Below are 17,016 nucleotides of genomic sequence, written 5' to 3'. Positions count from 1 at the left end.
ACTCACACTCACTCTCACTCTCACTCTCACTCTCACTCTCACACACACTCTCACACTCACTCTCACACTCACTCTCACACACACACTCTCACACACACACTGTCACACTCACACGCACACACGCACGCACACGCACACACACTCTCACACGCACACACTCACACGCACACACTCACACTCTCACACGCACACACTCACACTCTCACACGCACACACTCACACACTCTCCAATTTCCAATTAAGCTGCTGCTTTCCACATGTTGGAAACACAAGCTGGGAGACCACTTCCCTGTCAAAACTAGTGAAAGTGAGCCTGTCCAAGCACCTCATCCTTGCTCCTGTTCCCAGTTTCTGTGGAGACGCTGGTGTTGGACTGGGGTGGACAGAGTTATAATCACACAACACCAGGTTATAGTCTGACAGGTTTATTTGGAAGCACTAGCTTTTGGACACAGAAAGATGTCTCCCCATGAGTTGCCTTTCCTTTGTCTTTAGAATAAGTAACCTTTACCAAACTCCCTCTGTTTTCTGATCGTGTGCAGCAGGTACTGCCTGTCATTGTGTTAGGACTATGTTAATCATAGAGTCATATAGAATGGAAACTGGCCTTCCAGTCCAACCCGTCCGTGCCGATGATATCCTAATCTGACCTAGTCCTGTTTTGCCAGTATTTGGGCCATGTGCCTTTTAAACCCTTCCTATTCATGCACCCATCCAGTTCCCTTTTAAATGTTGTATAGTCCACAGTTCTACAGCACAGAAACAGACTTGTTGGTCCAGGTGTTGGTTCATGATTTAGGAGAGGAAGTAATGGCCCAATCCAGAAGCATTACAAGCATCAGCTTTGGTCTGGGTTGTGATTAAGGGCTTTTGCCCGAAATGTCGATTTTCCTGCTTCTTGGATGCTGCCTGACCTGCTGTACTTTTCCAGCAACACTCTAATCTTGACTCTAATCTCCAGCATCTGCAGTACCCACTTTCGCCTGGGTTGTGATGTGTCCAGTGTTTGGATAACTGGTCATCACAGACCCAGTAATAGTATCGGCATCGACCATGTGACACCACACAAATACTGGGCCATCAGAAATTCAAGGAAGTGTCTAGCAGCTATCTCCGGGATTGTCAACCTCTGGTAATTCTCAACCTCCAAGGGCGATGTTCGATTGGGCTCCTTTTACTAGTGAGGCCTCTGAACACTCGGTCCAACCCGATGAGAGCAGGTCCGTATTCTTAGACACACATCCCTTTGTGTTCCTTTTTAATTGATTCCGGAGGCCTGGGCTGTTCTGGCTGAGTGAGAGTTCATCGCATCAGAGAAGATGTGGAACTGCCTTCCCGAACCACTCATTTCAAAAATTCAACATGCCTACTCCACAATCTCATTTGGAGCACTGGCAATGGGTTTGGACAGCACGTTATGAAAAGGATATAAATCAATAAAAATTGGAGCCTTTGATTTAGTCAGGATGAAGGGGATATTGTTATGATGCTTAAGGTTTATTTAATTAGAACTAAGATGGTTATGAAGTGACCCAGAGGAGAGTGGCAAGGTTATAAAAGGCTAGATTAATGGAAACTGCATCAAAACAAGATTTAAACAGAAGTTTACAAGAAGTATTCTTTATAGAGAGTGTGGTCACAACAACTTTACATTTACATAGCATCTTTAACATGGCTCAAACCTGGGAGTCGTGTGCCTCTGTAGCTCGGTTGAACAATAGGCAAAGGATTGATTGACCCCCAGCCTCGGCAGAATCTTCTCATGAGGTTGACCCTCTCTGGTTTAACCTTCTGAGCCAAAGCTGAGAACATTGTGAAGTTCTGCTTTCTGAGTTACTAGTTGAGATTGCACTACTGAATGAAAAATAATTTGGCTTCCAATTGATGCTTTGATCATTGAGTGTTAGCTTTGTAAATCTCTCTGCAAATTATCTGTTCCTGAGCTGCAGATGTTTGGAGGATTATAGTGTGAAGCTGCCTTGATTCTCTCCCTGATTCTAATTGTGTCCTTCAAAGGTGAACCTCCCCAGTCTCTGACCTTGTTAGATGTGTTGCTGGAAGTTCAGCATTGAACAGCCATTAGTGCGACCAATAGAGTGGCAATCTTTTCTTTTCCATCAGACAGATTGGGCCAAAGTCTGTGTTAGCTTTAATCCAGGGCTACGTGAACAGTGCAGCAGACAGTGTGTGTCTCAGGGATATGTAAAGAGGGATTAGCGGTCTGGAGCCTGGGTTATTGAATGATCCCTTGAAAGAGAGGGAGGTGCTGCTTAAAGATACAAAAGATTATTATTTAACTCAATCCTTTCGAACGAATGGCAGCATTTTCTCTCGTGTTCAATTGTTCAAGAGCAATTTTATTCCTAACTGGAAAGTGCAAAGAGCTGGTTTCCATTCCTCTGAGTTAATGTTGGCCAGAGCTGCTTGAAGCCAGACTCCTTTGAGGCTGTTGCTGGTGCGTTTGATTTAGTGTTGTATTGTGTGAGAGTATCCCAGCAGCAAGACTGAGACAATTGGGCACATTGTGGTGGGGAGTGTGCTTTAATAGTTTTATTTTGTCAAACTGTGAACCTTCGCATTGAACTGAATCAATGACTCGTGGTCAGCAGGTGCCTGAACACTCGACTGAACCTGTTGAGAAGACATGGGAGTTTGGGGGGGCGGGGTCGTGGGGAGGGAGGTGGAGGAAATGCAGTGCTGTGCTGTTTGGATAACCATGCCTTTGGCAGGGAGAGAACAGAAGGGGTACGCACAGCCACTGGCTTAGAAAGTGTCAGCGCACACAAGAGTGTCATGCTGTTGGGTTTTTGTTTCACTTTTCCAGCATCTGCAGTTCTTTGATTTTTTTTATCAGCTCTTGTTATTCGCAGCTTCCTGTTTGTGTGGGGGCTTCCTGTGTGCACAAGGCATCTTTCTGTCCTACGTTTCAACGGTGACTACACATGCTCATTGGTCAGCAGCTCATTGGCTGAGAAGTGGTTTGGAATGTCCTGAGGTTGTGAAAAGCACAGGAGGAAAGCCAAGTTTTTCCTTCATTGTCTCACGGTGACAGCAGGATGAGATGTGGGGGCCACATTATAGAGAGGTTTTCTGAGCTTGTTCAGGGCTTGTTTGGTTAGCTACAGTGAGAAAGTGAGGACTGCAGATGCTGGAGATTAGAGTGGAGAGAATGGCGTTGGAAAAGCACAGCAGGTCAGGCAGCATCTGAAGAGCAGGAAAATCAACGTTTTGGGCAAAAGCCCTTCATCAGGAATGAGGAGCTGAGGGAGTAGAGAGATAAATGGGAGGGGGTGGGGTGGGGCTGATGGTGAAGGTAGCTGAGTGTGCAGTACGTGGATGGAGGAGGGGGTAACGGTGATAGGTCAGAGGGGAGGGTGGAATGGATAGGTGGGAAGGAAGATTGACAGGTGGGACAGGTCATGAGGGCGGTGCTGAGCTGGAAGGTTGGATGTGAGATAAGGTGGGGAGAGGGGAAATGAGGAAACTGGTGAAATCCACATTGATGCCCTGGGGTTGGAGGTTCCTGAGGTAGAAGATGAGGCGTTCTTCCCCCAAGGCAAAAGATACATTCCCCCAGCCTCACCCCACTCCTGTTTATTTCACCACTCCCTCGGCTCCCAGCCTCATTCCTGATGAGGGTCTTTTGCCTGAAACGTCAATTCTCTTGCTCCTTGGATGCTGCCTGACCCGCTGTGCTTTTCCAGCACCATGCTCTCAGCTGGATAGCTACTGTGTCTGCTCTGCTGCCTGCACTGGTTTGTAATTTACCAGAGAGACAGTGAGCAATGTGGTTCTCAGAGCTAGGAACCACAGGGTGCTGCAAACCAAGAGTGATTTCTGCTTGAAGAGGTTTCAAAATGTTATCTCTGTGTAAATAATGCATAAGCTAAATGACTTACACACACACACACACACACTCTGAGAGATGTGGTGGAGGGTTGGGGGATGGTGACAGTGGGGGTAGGGGCAGTTCTGCACATAATGGGCTATTTCTGAGCATCAGGTACAGGAAGTGTCCCAGGAAGTGTTCAGTCCCCCAGGGCAGTCAGCTTTCAAAGAGCCTGTTAAATATTGCAGTTGCTCACACTGCATGCTCTCAATCCTGGGAAAACTTCCTGTAAACCAAGAGGGTATCGGTAATGTGAGGCCGGTGTTAATAGGGTTAATCTGGCAGAAAACCCTGCAACGAGGCAATTAATTCTAGTCGGGGGATAATGAGGAGAGACGGTATTGCAGCCGGACTGTCTGACAAAGGAACTGCTTATTCAGCTACAAATGGTAGGGATGGTAAGTTTCTAAAATGTTTGCTGTTTTTTTAAAAGGAGAAAACAAACAATTTTGCTGATTCATAATGTGGCACCTTCAAGATTTGACAAAAGACTTGAGGCAGTGAATGAACTTTCAGAATCAGTAAAGCTAGCTTTCTGGTTGCTGTTTGAAACCATCCCTCCCTCCCCCACCCCCATCCTTTACTCAGTTTGTAATCATTACCGATAAGATTAATGAGCAATTCCTTTAAGTCCTGTGCCCATTTTGTGGAGCTGAGTGAATCTGTGTTTGTTGAACTGTATTGTGTGGGAATGCAGCTGTCTGTTGCAATGGAATTGATGTTGTGTGTAGATGTGGGCTGATGTAGCAGCCTCCTGCGTTCTTTTGGAGGGATTTGTGGAGATGCATTTAATTAACTGTTGACCCATACAGGAAAGGACTGAACATCCAGTACAGAGTGATAGCAGACATAAATCTCAGATCACGAGCTGCGAGTGGTTTTGTTTAGATTTTAGACTAGGTGAATGTAGCCAAGCTCTCATGAACTATGGTGTGTGCTGAATTTTGTTCTTTCATAGGGACTCAACTCTTTGTGTTATTGGGTCTAGTTCCACAATGTGATCCACCCAGTTGGGGTGGTTCTATTCCTGATGAAGGGCTTTTGCCTGAAACGTCAATTTTCCTGCTTCTCGGATGCTCCCTGAACTGCTGTGCTTTTCCAGCACCACTCTAATCTAGAACCCCGTTGGAATGTCACCACGGTGTAACAAGACTCCTGTTGGTATTGGGGATTCTAGTGCTAGGGGGCATGGTCTAAGAATTAGGGCCAGACTGTTCACTGGAGATGTTAGGAAACACTTAGAGACACAGAGTAGGAGAGGTTTGAAATTCGCTTCCACAAACAGAAATCAATGCTGGTTCAGTTGTTAGTTTTCAATCTGAGATTTATTTTGTGTGAAGCGAAGTACTAAGGGATATGGGCCAAGTGCAGTGATGTGGAGTTAGGCCTCACATCAGCCCTGATCTCTCTGACTGGTGGATCAGACTTGAAGCATGAATGGCCTGTGCTGTTCCTGTTGGCTGTCACTCCGTATACAACTGTGTATTAGAGATATGCAGCGACACACGAGACTGACACTGAGAGACAGGAGTCAGCGATGGTGTCATCAGCTGTTGCACTAGTGTTATTGGCTGTGGGCAATCTTTACGTGTGGAGAGGGGGGGGTGTTGGCACAAATATCTGTGCCTCTCATTAAAGAGCTGGTGCTAAATGTTTGGGGAGCATCTGGGAGTATAAAGTACCGTGGAATAGATTTGGTTATTGGAAATGTTGAAGTTAGTGTATCAGTGGAGGTTTCACACATCCCTTCTCCCCTGCCCTGCATGCTGTCCCCCTCTTCCTTCCTTTTCAGGGAAGGAAATCTGTCATCCTTACCCGATCTGAGGTAACTCGTGACTTGAGACCCACAGCAATACATTTGACTCTTAACTGCCCTCTGGCCAATTGGGTTGGATAATAAGTGGGACACCCATATCTCAGGAGCAAATTTTTTAAAAAGTAAGTGATAGAACATTAAAATTCCAAAGCTTATCAAAGTTTTAGTTTTTCTGGCGCATACCTTTGTGCAAGAGGCTAAGATCTTGCTGAAGTGTTAGATTGATAAGTTGGAGGGGAAGGGGCAGAAAGAGAATTTTATTTAGCCACATTTCACCGTTCTCCAATGACCTCAAATGAAAGCAGTGCACCGGATGAAGGAGCAAGGCTCCAAATGCTTGTGATTTCAAATAAACCTGTTGGACCGTAACCCAGTATTGTGAGACTTCTGGCTTTGTCTACCCCATTCCCACACCGCCTCTATATCAAAGATCTAATGATCTGGATTGCTGCTTTCCTGGTCATTTAAATCCAATACCAACACCAGGGGATCTCCAGGTATCTGCCAACAATGACGACATCAAATACAGCATGCAGCCAATCACATGGAGATATTCCCTTCAGGCAGCAAACCAGGAAGTCTGATACATTGGCTGTATATTTCAGCAAAATATCAGTCTTTTAAAATTGGGAAACTCAGGGAATTATTAATCAGTTAAAAAAAGTTTGATGCTATACAAAGATTAAACTTGTTTTCCTGGATGGGATTTCAGCAGTTGTTATTAAAATCACATGGCATTTTGGGGGGAGAAAAGTATCCCCGCTGCACCTCAGTAACAAAGTACAGCTTTTTCCATGTACTTTTAAAAATTATTGGAGACAAGGGCACATCCTTCCCCCGTACGAGCACTGATTTCCAGGCTAATATCTCTCTTGAACTCCCAGGCTGTAATGTATTTTGAAATGATCTTGAACACAGGATTCCAGCTCAGAACTGAAGAACACTCGATGGCAGATTCCGAGTTCGTGCTGCCTGACAGGAGACCACTAATGTCCTGAAGCACTTAATACTGTGAAACTCTGCCCAAGGAAATGAAATTTGTAACATTTACCTCTTGGAGGTTATTTTAAAATTTAAATTCCAATTGAGAATGATATCAAGGAATTATAAAGCTGTAATGTAGTTAGTGAGAGAAACAGTTAAAGTTATTTCACAGGACCGTTTCACCTGAAGAGGGACGAAGTTGTAAGAAATCATTAAGAATCAAACCAATAAGTCATATCTCATGCAGCCACTATGTTTTTATTTAATAAGATCACTGTTAATGTGGGTTATCCAATGGGTAAAACTTCATTACCTTATCAACAGGCATTTCATAACATTCTACATGTGAGGCTTTTTAAAATTTGAATTTAACTAAATTGAATTTAACTAAAATTAATTTATTGGATTGGTTACTAATTTGCTAATAAGTTCTGGACAGTGAACAATAATAAAGGGATTGTTTCACATGAACGACGTAAAGAAAATGTTCTACTATTGTTCTCTGACTGTGTGGGGGATTAGAACATTTTGGTCATTTTTGACTGGTGCAGATGTGACGGGCTAAAGGGCCTTTCTCTATGCTGTAAATCGCTGATTATTTTAAATTTGCTGATGGTACCTTTTGTGAGCAGGGAGAGAGACAACATTCAAAATGTATTGGGAATTAATTAAGGAAATAGGAAAGGCAGGGCAGTCAGGGCTACCTTCATTATTGTAAATTCACATTGATGTACATTTAACGCGTGAAACATGAATTTTAAATGCACAATAAATGTGCTCCATTAGCGAAATATTGATTTTGATTTTGGTCATTTATCACTAAATGTGTCCAGTCTGTATGGACCTATTATCCCCTTCAGTTTGATTCATCAAGGGGATGGTTGCAGTTATTGGAAACTCGTAACTTATTAAATCCATGTCTGGAATACTGCAACCTGGCTTTTCATTTCCATTTCTTCTATGTTCTTGTATGGAAGTTTTGAACATTTTACTGGGATAGAGTTTGTTCTGGGGATGAGAGGATGGGTCTTCAGCTAATACACAGTAACTAGCCCATACATGGGAGGTGTGTGAACCTGACTAACCACATGGTACTCCCCAAAATCTACAAGGGTCCTTCTAGTTTCCTCAGTTGGAGGCACTGTCCCAAGTCAGTGTTACCTTGGAGACAGTGGGAATACTTAAGAATCTGGCCACTGTCCTCATCTGGAACCAGTCACTCACTCCAATAGGCTGGCAAAGGAGTGCAGAGTCTAGAAGGGTGGTGCTGGAAAAGCACAACAGGTCAAGCAGCATCCGAGGAGGAGCAGAGTCAACCATTTGGGCCTAAGCCCTTCATTCCTGTTGATTCCCTGCTCCTTGGATACACTTTATCAACTCTGACTCTCCAGTATCTGCAGAGCTCATTTTCTCCTGACAAAGGAGTGCAGGATTTTAATTGGCAACACTTGGAACCAGACTGACCACAATCTGAGTGCCATATTTGGCCACCACCTTATGCTATTATTAAGTCCTCTAATTCCACCTCCCAAACATTGTCCACCTCCTGCTGAATCCCTCACTTGTAGCTTTGTCACTTTCAGAATCAACTATCTTCCTTAAACTTAAGGTTACAAGTCATAGAGAAGTCATGTCAAACTCTGCTTAATTCCTTGCTTATATCAAATCTCTTCCCATTACCCATCACCCTTGTGCTATTTGCTTGACCCTAAGATAAACAATGTTTTATTTCAAAATGTTCAAAATCCCTCCATAACCTCCAAATCTGCAATCTCTGGTAGACCAATAACCGTCAAGATGAATTCAATCTGTTGTGTAAGGGCTTTAGGACCCTGGGGCAGCACAGTGATGATGTAATGGAGTGGCTCCTCACTGGGCATAAGTAACACCATAGGGGTGGAGTTAAAGAAACCAAGAGAAATGCATGTGGAGTGAGGCAGAAGTCTGAAATCTAACCATTTGAATGTTATAAACATATGCAGAGAAGCATATGGAGTAGACAATTAGCATTAGGCAGTAGTTTGTGGAGTAGTCTTTCAATAAAGCGATAACACGATTAGAGGCTGGTATGTCTCTCAGTACCATGTATTGGAGTATTTAATCATGATAATGAAGAAACTTGAATCTGAAGACAGTTCTGACATCACCTCCTCCTTGAGCAATCTGTCTTGACCGTAACTGGGTGTAATATGAAACCACACTCCTCTAACTCTGACCATCTGAACATCCTGATTTTAGTGTCCACGCTCCCGGCACCCACCACCACCATTGGTGGTCACTCCTAAGCTATCCCCTGGACCTCTCTCAATAAAGTCCTGCCTCTCACTTCTTCTGGAAGGTTCTCATGAAAACCTTCAACCAAACTTTCAATTGTCTGCCCTCATGTCACTCAATGCTTCTCAACGTCTGATATCATCCTAGATTGCTACAGTGAGGTGCTTTTGTGGTATTTTGTTTCGTTCAGGATGCTATAAAAATGAATTGCCAGTCTATGCCTCAGCTACTTGCAAGGTAAACTAATTTAGCAAATACTGAATTGTCAGCACTTGTTATGTTGTGGTTGTACAGGATGTTGGTGAAGCCACATTGGAGTTCTGTGTACAATTCTGGTCGCCCTGTTATAGGAAGGATATTATTAAATTGGAAAGGGTGAAGAAAGATTTACAAGGGTGCTACTGGGACTGAAGGGTTTGCATTATACGGAGAGGCTGCATGGGCTGGGATGTTTTCACTAGATATAGGAGGTTGAGGGATGACCATGTAGAGATTTATAAAGTCATGAGGGGCATAGATAGCAAAAGTCTTTTCCCTCGGTGGGGGAGCTCAAAACTAGGGGGCATATTTTTACGGTGAGAGGACAAAGATTTAAAAGGGACTTGAGGGGCAACATTTTCCCTCACACAGTATGTGGAATCAACTGCCTGAGGAAGTGGTAACAACATTTAAGACTTTTGGACAGGCACATGGATAGGAAAGATTTAGAGGGATTTGGGCCAAGTGCTGACAAATAGCTCTAGTTCAGTTGAGGAAACCAGGTCAGCATGGGCGAGTTGGGCAGAAGAGTCTGTTTCTGCACTTTATGACTCAATGACTATTAATGTACTGGAGGAAGTTAAAAGAAAGAGAATTTTGGGAATTTGTCGCAGCTGTGGAGCCATATGTGGTTTTTGGTGAGTTGTGTAGCCCGATCCTGATCTATATTGATCAAACATCTTCTGTTGCTTGATTAATGTCTCTTGTTTTGCTTTGTTAAACTTGTGTTAATACTGTACTTGTGTGAGAGAATCATTCAATTAATCATTTTTGGTAAAACTTTCCACTGTGGTCTGTTATTGGCATTTGTGCAGCAAGCATCAAGATGTTTATTTTTGATGAAATGTACAAAGCAAGTCCTTTCTTGCGTTAAGGTTACCAATGCCTGATCTAGGCTATCTGCCACAAATTTCCAGAACAGCGCATATTTTCATTGGAACAAAAACAATAGCAATTTGTGGGGTGGGGTAAAGGCAGGACCACATGATGGATCTGAATCCTGTATTTCCCTGTAGAAATGTGAGAGATTGTCAGACCATACTTTTAGTCAGTCATAGAGATGTACAGCACGGAAACAGACCCTTCGATCCAACCCGTCCATGCCGACCAGATATTCCAACCCAATCTAGCCCCACCTGCCAGCACCCAGCCCATATCCCTCCAAACCCTTCCTATTCATATACTCATCCAGATGCCTTTTACATTTTGCAGTTGTACCAGCCTCCACCACATCCTCTGGCAGCTCATTCCATACATGTACCACCCTCTGAATGAAAACGTTGCCCCTTAGGTTTCTTTTATATCTTTCCCCTCTCACCCTAAACCCATGCCCTCTACTTCTGGATTCCCTGACCCCAGAGAAAAGACTTTGTCTATTTATCCTATCAATGCCCCTCATGATTTTATAAACCTCTATAAGATCACACAATGGTAGGTTGACCTTTTTATGTGAAATATATTGGAAGGGTTGAAAATTATTCCTTTCCCATTGCCTCGCTGTCAGAGTTTCCAGGTTCCCGATTATTCCCATTGACCCCACCTCCTTGAGCAGCCAAAGCTATTTTGACATCCCATGTTGATATGCTCAGACCCAAGGAGCTGAATACTCACCTTTAGGGCTATGCAATGTATTTAATTTTATCAATAGATACTTACTGAGTCAAGTTTTACTTCAGCAGTGAGAGTTGGTGGAGGTGCTGGGTCAACTATACACAAGCTCAACCATTACCTGATTAATTATGGTAATGGGCTAGTTGTAATAATTTTCAATATGATTTAAAAGCAAGAGCGAAATGTACAAAACTGACACTAAACGCAAGCGTTCCTGACAAAGCCTTGGAAAGAATTCCAAGAAAAATGGTTGGATGTTTAGCTTTTAAATAAATTTGGCTGCATATTTATTTAATTAAATTTCAGCTGCTCTGATTTCACAGCAGTAGCTGCTGTACTAGAGGCAGCTTCTTTGATTTCATTGGGAAACCTCTTGGTGGAGTGAGGGGAACTGCTTCAAAGAAATTTAACTCTGAATGGGTTTTAATTTAAAAATATGCATCAAAATATGGAATGTCACCATTTCAAAACGGGCTAATAGCCTACACAATTTGACATGTTTCTAGGGCAGTTCAGGACAAATAATGCATGGAGCATACTTTCCAGAGATTTAATGACACGTTAGTATACACAGTCAAAACTCCTGGGTGAAGATGTGTCTGTGTGCACTCACACTGCTGTGACGGATTTATGTCCCTAAGCTCAGCATTTAGTGAAAGGCAATAGAGTCTGGGCTAAGACCATGCTCAGGATGTTCAGGACAAAAGGAGTGAGAATGAAAAACAGACTATGGTTTAAACAGTGGTGTTGTCTGTTAGATGCTGATACTGAATTGTGAAGATAAGCTGTTTTCCCTGGAGTGTCGGAGTTTGAGTGGTGCCCTTACATAGGTTTATCAAATCATCAGGAACATGGATAGGGTGAATGGCCAAGATCGTTTCCCTGGGGTCGGGGAGTCTAAAACTAGAGGGCATAGGTTTAGGGTGAAAGAGGAAAGATTTAAAAGGGATATGAGGGGCAACTTTTTCACGCAGAGGGTGGTGTGTGTGGAATGAGCTGCCAGAGAAAGTGATGGAGGCTGGTACAATTACAACATTGAAAAGGAATCTGGATGGGTATATGAATAGGAAGGGTATAGAGGGATATGGGCCAAATGCTGGCAAATGGGACTAGATTAATTGAGGACATCTGGTCAGCATGGATGAGTTTGACGGAACAGTCTGTTTCCGTGCTGTATATCTCCGATTCTGAGTGCCCCTGAGAGTGAAATGCTCTCCGATCCCTGAAGCAAGTGATTCATGAAAACTTTCTTTGGGGCATATTTATTTTGTTCATTTTGAGGTTTGGGAGAGCTCAGCACTGAGCTAAAGAGGGAAGAACATTCCTGATCGGTGTCTAGTCTGAACAGTTTGATGGTGTTGGGTTGGAGTTCCAGTGTTGAGGGAGGCTCATCAACTTTAAACTAATGATCCACACGACTTCCCAGCATTAAACTGAGCACATTCCCCACTGACGAGCCTCAAACCATTATTTCTGGAGTCATCACAAAAATGATCAAAGTTTGCAAACTCCCCAGTTGTCCTGACGTTTAGACCTAGATTGACATCTGGTCCTATTTCACTGTCAGTATTTAACATGATTACTATTTAACACAAAGCAATAGAATCTATTGATTCTATAGTTATCTAGAATTATATTCTGTATTGATTCTACCAGAAAAGCAATTATGAACCATCTATGTAACATTCCACTAGTTAAAACTCTAACCCCTTCTACGCTTTATGCGCACCTATTGACAGGAATTAAATAAAAACTGGGTGTTATGGATTGAGGGAAAGTCTGGGAAAGTAGTTCAATGGTGTCTGTCCACAGGCTGGGCTGAGATCATTTTTCTTTGCTGGTCAGGACTGACTGCTCCTCGATCCTCCTACTCCCGGTACGTTTTCAGGAAGCACGGAGTGACTGGTTCATACTTGTAAAGTTTGTGACTTATTGGTTAAGAACCAGAGCTTATAGCATATTGGAAGGATGTTGTGAAACTTGAAAGGGTTCAGAAAAGATTTATAAGAATGTTGCCAGGTTTGGAGGATTTGAGTTATAGGGAGAGGCTGAACAGGCTGGGGCTGTTTTCCCTGGAGCGTCGGAGGCTGAGGGGTGACCTTATAGAGGTTTACAAAATTATGAGGGGCATGGATAGGATAAATAGACAAAGTCTTTTCCCTGGGGTCGGGGAGTCCAGAACTAGAGGGCATAGGTTTTGGGTGAGAGGGGAAAGATATAAAAGAGACCTAAGGGGCAACATTTTCACGCAGTGGGTGGTACGTGTATGGAATGAGCTGCCAGAGGATGTGGTGGAGGCTGGTACAACTGCAAAATTTAAAAGGCATTTGGATGGGTATATGAATGGAAAGGGTTTAGAGGGATATGGGCTGGGTGCTGGCAGGTGGGACTAGATTGGGTTGGGATATCTGGTCGGCATGGACGGGGTTGGGCCGAAGGGTCTGTTTCCGTGCTGTACATCTCTATGACTCTATAATTGGTCAGGGAAAATAAACATTGCTTTCTTTAAGCTTGAGATGTCCTTTACCGCAGAGAAAGGACTGTTGTTTCCTTCTTGGAGGTTTGATGACTTCATACCCACAAGCTGTTCAGCTATCTGGGAGCCAATCAAATAGCTGTTGGCAGGCAGAAAGCCTTTGACATCAACAGTGGGTCACCATTCCCAGAACAATCAGCTACTTGTTCCCTGTAGAATCTCCATTTGTATACTTTATATCTCTTGGCCAATAACACAGTGAGGTTTTAACAATCTGTGTCCACTTTGGCATCAGTTAGCTCTGCCTTTCTGGTTTGATTTCTTTAGCAATTTGTAGTAAGGTAATCGCCAGGGTGAATCATGGCTGATGCTCTGGCACAGTAATAACACCGGGGGGCGGGGGGGGGGAGGCAATGGCCTAATGGCATTATCACTGGACTGTTAATCCAGAGACCCAGGTCATGTTCTGGGGACGTGGGTTCGAATCCTGTCAGGGCAGGTGGTGGAATTTGATTTCAATACGTATCTGGAATGAAGAGTCTAATGATGACGATTGTTGGGACAACCCAACTGATTCACTAATGTCCTTGAGGAATGAAACAGCCTTCCTTACCTGGCCTGGCCTACATTGGACTCTAGGCCCACAGCAATGTGTCCTTTGGGCAAATAGGGATGGGCAATAAATGCTGCAAATAAATCTTGAAGCTTAACTGATCATCTCTCACTCTGAGTTTAGCGTTTGTCTATCAAATGATCACCCACTCATTCAGAGCCACAGATAGACCCAACCTCCCAATGAGCAATGATCAGTTGGCACTGGCTTTAAAGTGGTGGTAAGGCTGGGGCTGGGAGCTAGCTGACACTGATGGTTAGTTAGTGTTTCTCTGAGCTGAATGGGTCTTGGAAGAGGAGGTGGAGTCACAGCTCTGAAGCAGCATAGCGTTGGCTGGTGTTAGTTCATTGAGAGGCAGTGTGAATGTTGCCAAACTGTAGGGGAGATCAAGCTTTAGTTGTTCATATTAATCTGGCTACAACTTGACAAATGGTCTCCTGGATATGGATGTGAGCATGGTGCTGCTGTGAACAATGTGCTCTCAGCTTGTGTATTTTGCTGCAGGGACTGGAGCCCCCTGTGAGATCCCGGGGACTTCACTCATGGGAAGGAGCCATGTGCCTGGAGACTGGCTGCACCAGACCCTCCCGCTCGATTTTGAGGGTCTGCATTTCACAGGCAGGAGGGAGTATAGTGACCATCCCCATCCCACTCTGTTTGTGGGCTCCTCTGTAAGATTGTGAGGCGGAGTGGGCGATGTTGGGGTTGGGTGAGGACAGTTACCTGATTAAAGCCAACCTTAACCACCGTGTCCAAGCCCCCAGCAATCCCTGCTCCAGGCTGGGCCACATATCACATTCACTCAGTGAAATAACACTGAATGTTCCTCACTCACCCAAACATTGAATTAGGAAATGATCAATCCATTCCATTGTTTATTGATAGGCAGCTGGAGTTCTGACTCATTGGGAAATCAGAGTTTTGAAGCTAATATTGAAAGGCACTTGTGGCCTGAACATTGTTTCACAAAAGAAAACTTGGTACCATACAGAAAGTTCACGGTGGAATCCGTTGGTACTGATCTGGATTTACTCAAAATAAGTCTGTTTGTTGCAAAGAGCTTCATTGATTAGCAGGTGAGAGGGGTTTTTCACTTGGGTCTGAAGAAGGTGATGGGAGCATCAAAGAGAAGGTCAGCCATTGGGCTACTTTCTATTCCTTCCCACAGAAAGGACCTGCTTGAACAATAATCACTCGTTACCTCTGTTAGAACTTGTCAAACTGCTTCATGGACAGTGAATTAATTGTGAAATGCAGTTGCTTCAGTGACTCTCATTCCCCTTTCACCCTTGCAATCTCTGACCTATGTTAACACCTGCTTGAGAAATGCTTCCATTTTAAAACAGTCACCCCTGTCCTACCCCCTCATGACTTTGCATTCAACTGTTTCTGTAATTTCCACCCGCTGAAAACCCCCAGCCTATTATTCTGGCCAATTTTAATCACTCCATCATTGATAGCTGTGCCTTCAATTGCCTGCAAACTAAGCTCTGCAATTGCCTCCCTCTACCCTGCATTCCCCTCCTCTCCACTTCCTCTTCTCCCCACCCCACCATTTCTTCCCCTATCCCTGTCTAATTTGCACCCCTCACCCCAGGCCCAACCCCTGCTGGATCCTAATTCCAGCTGGATCCTAATTCCTGCAGGACATTGCAAGTGGAACTGAGGGAGATTGGTTGGGGGAAACACTTTGGTTTGTGTTTTTTTTGTGAAAAGCTTGAAGTTGTTGTTAAGGTGGCGCTGTGATTGTGAACATGTTCTCTGTCTCCTTGTAGCATACGCACAGATTCAGCCGCATCAGTTAATGCACCAGCAGCAGCAGCAGCTTCAGTTACAGCAGCAACAACAGAAACACCTGCAGCATCAGTTTGTCCTTCAGCAACAGCAGCTTCAGCACCGACACCAGCAGCCCCAACTGATCCACACCAGCACCCAGCTCCAGCCACTACAGTCACAGCAGACCCAGAGCCTGGCTGTACAGCCCTGTGCCCAGATCCAGACCAGCGTGCATCCTCAGGCCCAGGCTCATGTGCAGGCACAGCACTGTCAGACTGTCGTCCAGCAGAAACACCAGGCCCTGCACCTTCAGGGGGCTCACTCCCCTAGCCCAGTGCTGCAGCCTGTCTCTCAGGCCCAGCAGAGTTTGCAGTCAGGTCCCCAGCCTGGCCAGCCAGATACTCTGCTCAACAGTCACGGACAGACTCACCAGCACCAACTGGCACCTCAGACCACTGCAGTAAATCTCCAAATCCAGCCAGCAGCTCACGTGGTAAGATACGCTTCTGTTTTGGACATTTGATTTCTCTCTGTCTGTGTCTCTCCCTCGCTCTTTCTCTTTCTCTCTCCTGTCTGTGTCTGTCTTTCTCTCATTGCCTGCCCGCGAGTTCTCTCGCACTCACTGGGTAAGGGTATAATGGCTGTTTAGAGGTATTTAAGATTATGAAAGAGTTTGTGGAAGAATCTGGATCTCGGGATCTTAAATGCAAACTGATCCTGAATGAATCCAGTCAGGAATTCTGAAGAAACCTTGTTTCATAGAAAGTAGTGGGAACAGGTGACACACTCCCACAGTAAGTGTTAGAGAGGAACCATTTTGATGAACATCAGGGACAGTGGTGATAGGGTGGTGGCAGGTTTTATGGATTACAAATGCAAGTAGACAGCATCGACCAGTCAGACTGAGTGCCTGTCCCTTTGCTGCTGTTTTGATTCATTTTGTCACCCTGTGAAGGGACATTTAGTACTAACTGTGAGAGGTGTGACCTCTGCTTTAATTTTCCTCAATCTCGGATTTTCTGCAATTCCCTATTGAGCAAGTCTTAACATTCGTGTGAAACACCTCTGGGTGTTTTATTACGTTAATGATGCTGTAGAAATTGAAGTTGATGTTGTGACAGATCCACGGTGACACGGAGTGACATCGAACAATTCTTCCGCCGCCTTCGCCTCCGTGCCTTCTTCTTCAATCAAGACTCTCGCCCACCCTCTGACGACCCCTTCTCCCACCTCCAACACACCCCGTCCACCTGGACACCCCGTGCTGGCCTCCTACCTGCCCTCGACCTCTTCATAGCAAACTGCCGCCGCGATATTAA

At 44.5% G+C, this 17,016-nt stretch overlaps 1 protein-coding gene across 8 annotated transcripts in view; it reads left to right on the top strand.

Annotated features, from left to right (window-relative positions):
* The window catches only part of LOC122540474 (polyhomeotic-like protein 2), a 115,210-nt gene that overhangs the window by 55,376 nt on the left and 42,818 nt on the right, over positions 1 to 17,016 (top strand). For all 8 annotated transcript variants that reach the window (XR_006309316.1, XR_006309317.1, XM_043676322.1 and 5 more), the window contains one exon: positions 15,697 to 16,190. Coding sequence is in view for 6 of the 8 variants with exons in the window: in XM_043676322.1 (XP_043532257.1) it covers positions 15,697 to 16,190 (494 nt within the window). In the remaining 2 variants the exon portion in view is untranslated. The remainder of the gene's footprint in view (positions 1 to 15,696; positions 16,191 to 17,016) is intronic.

The sequence above is a fragment of the Chiloscyllium plagiosum genome, chromosome 34, assembly GCF_004010195.1.
Source record: "Chiloscyllium plagiosum isolate BGI_BamShark_2017 chromosome 34, ASM401019v2, whole genome shotgun sequence".
NCBI lineage: Eukaryota > Metazoa > Chordata > Chondrichthyes > Orectolobiformes > Hemiscylliidae > Chiloscyllium > Chiloscyllium plagiosum.
Note: the sequence above shows the minus strand (reverse complement) of the source record. Positions and strands in the feature narration are given on the sequence as shown.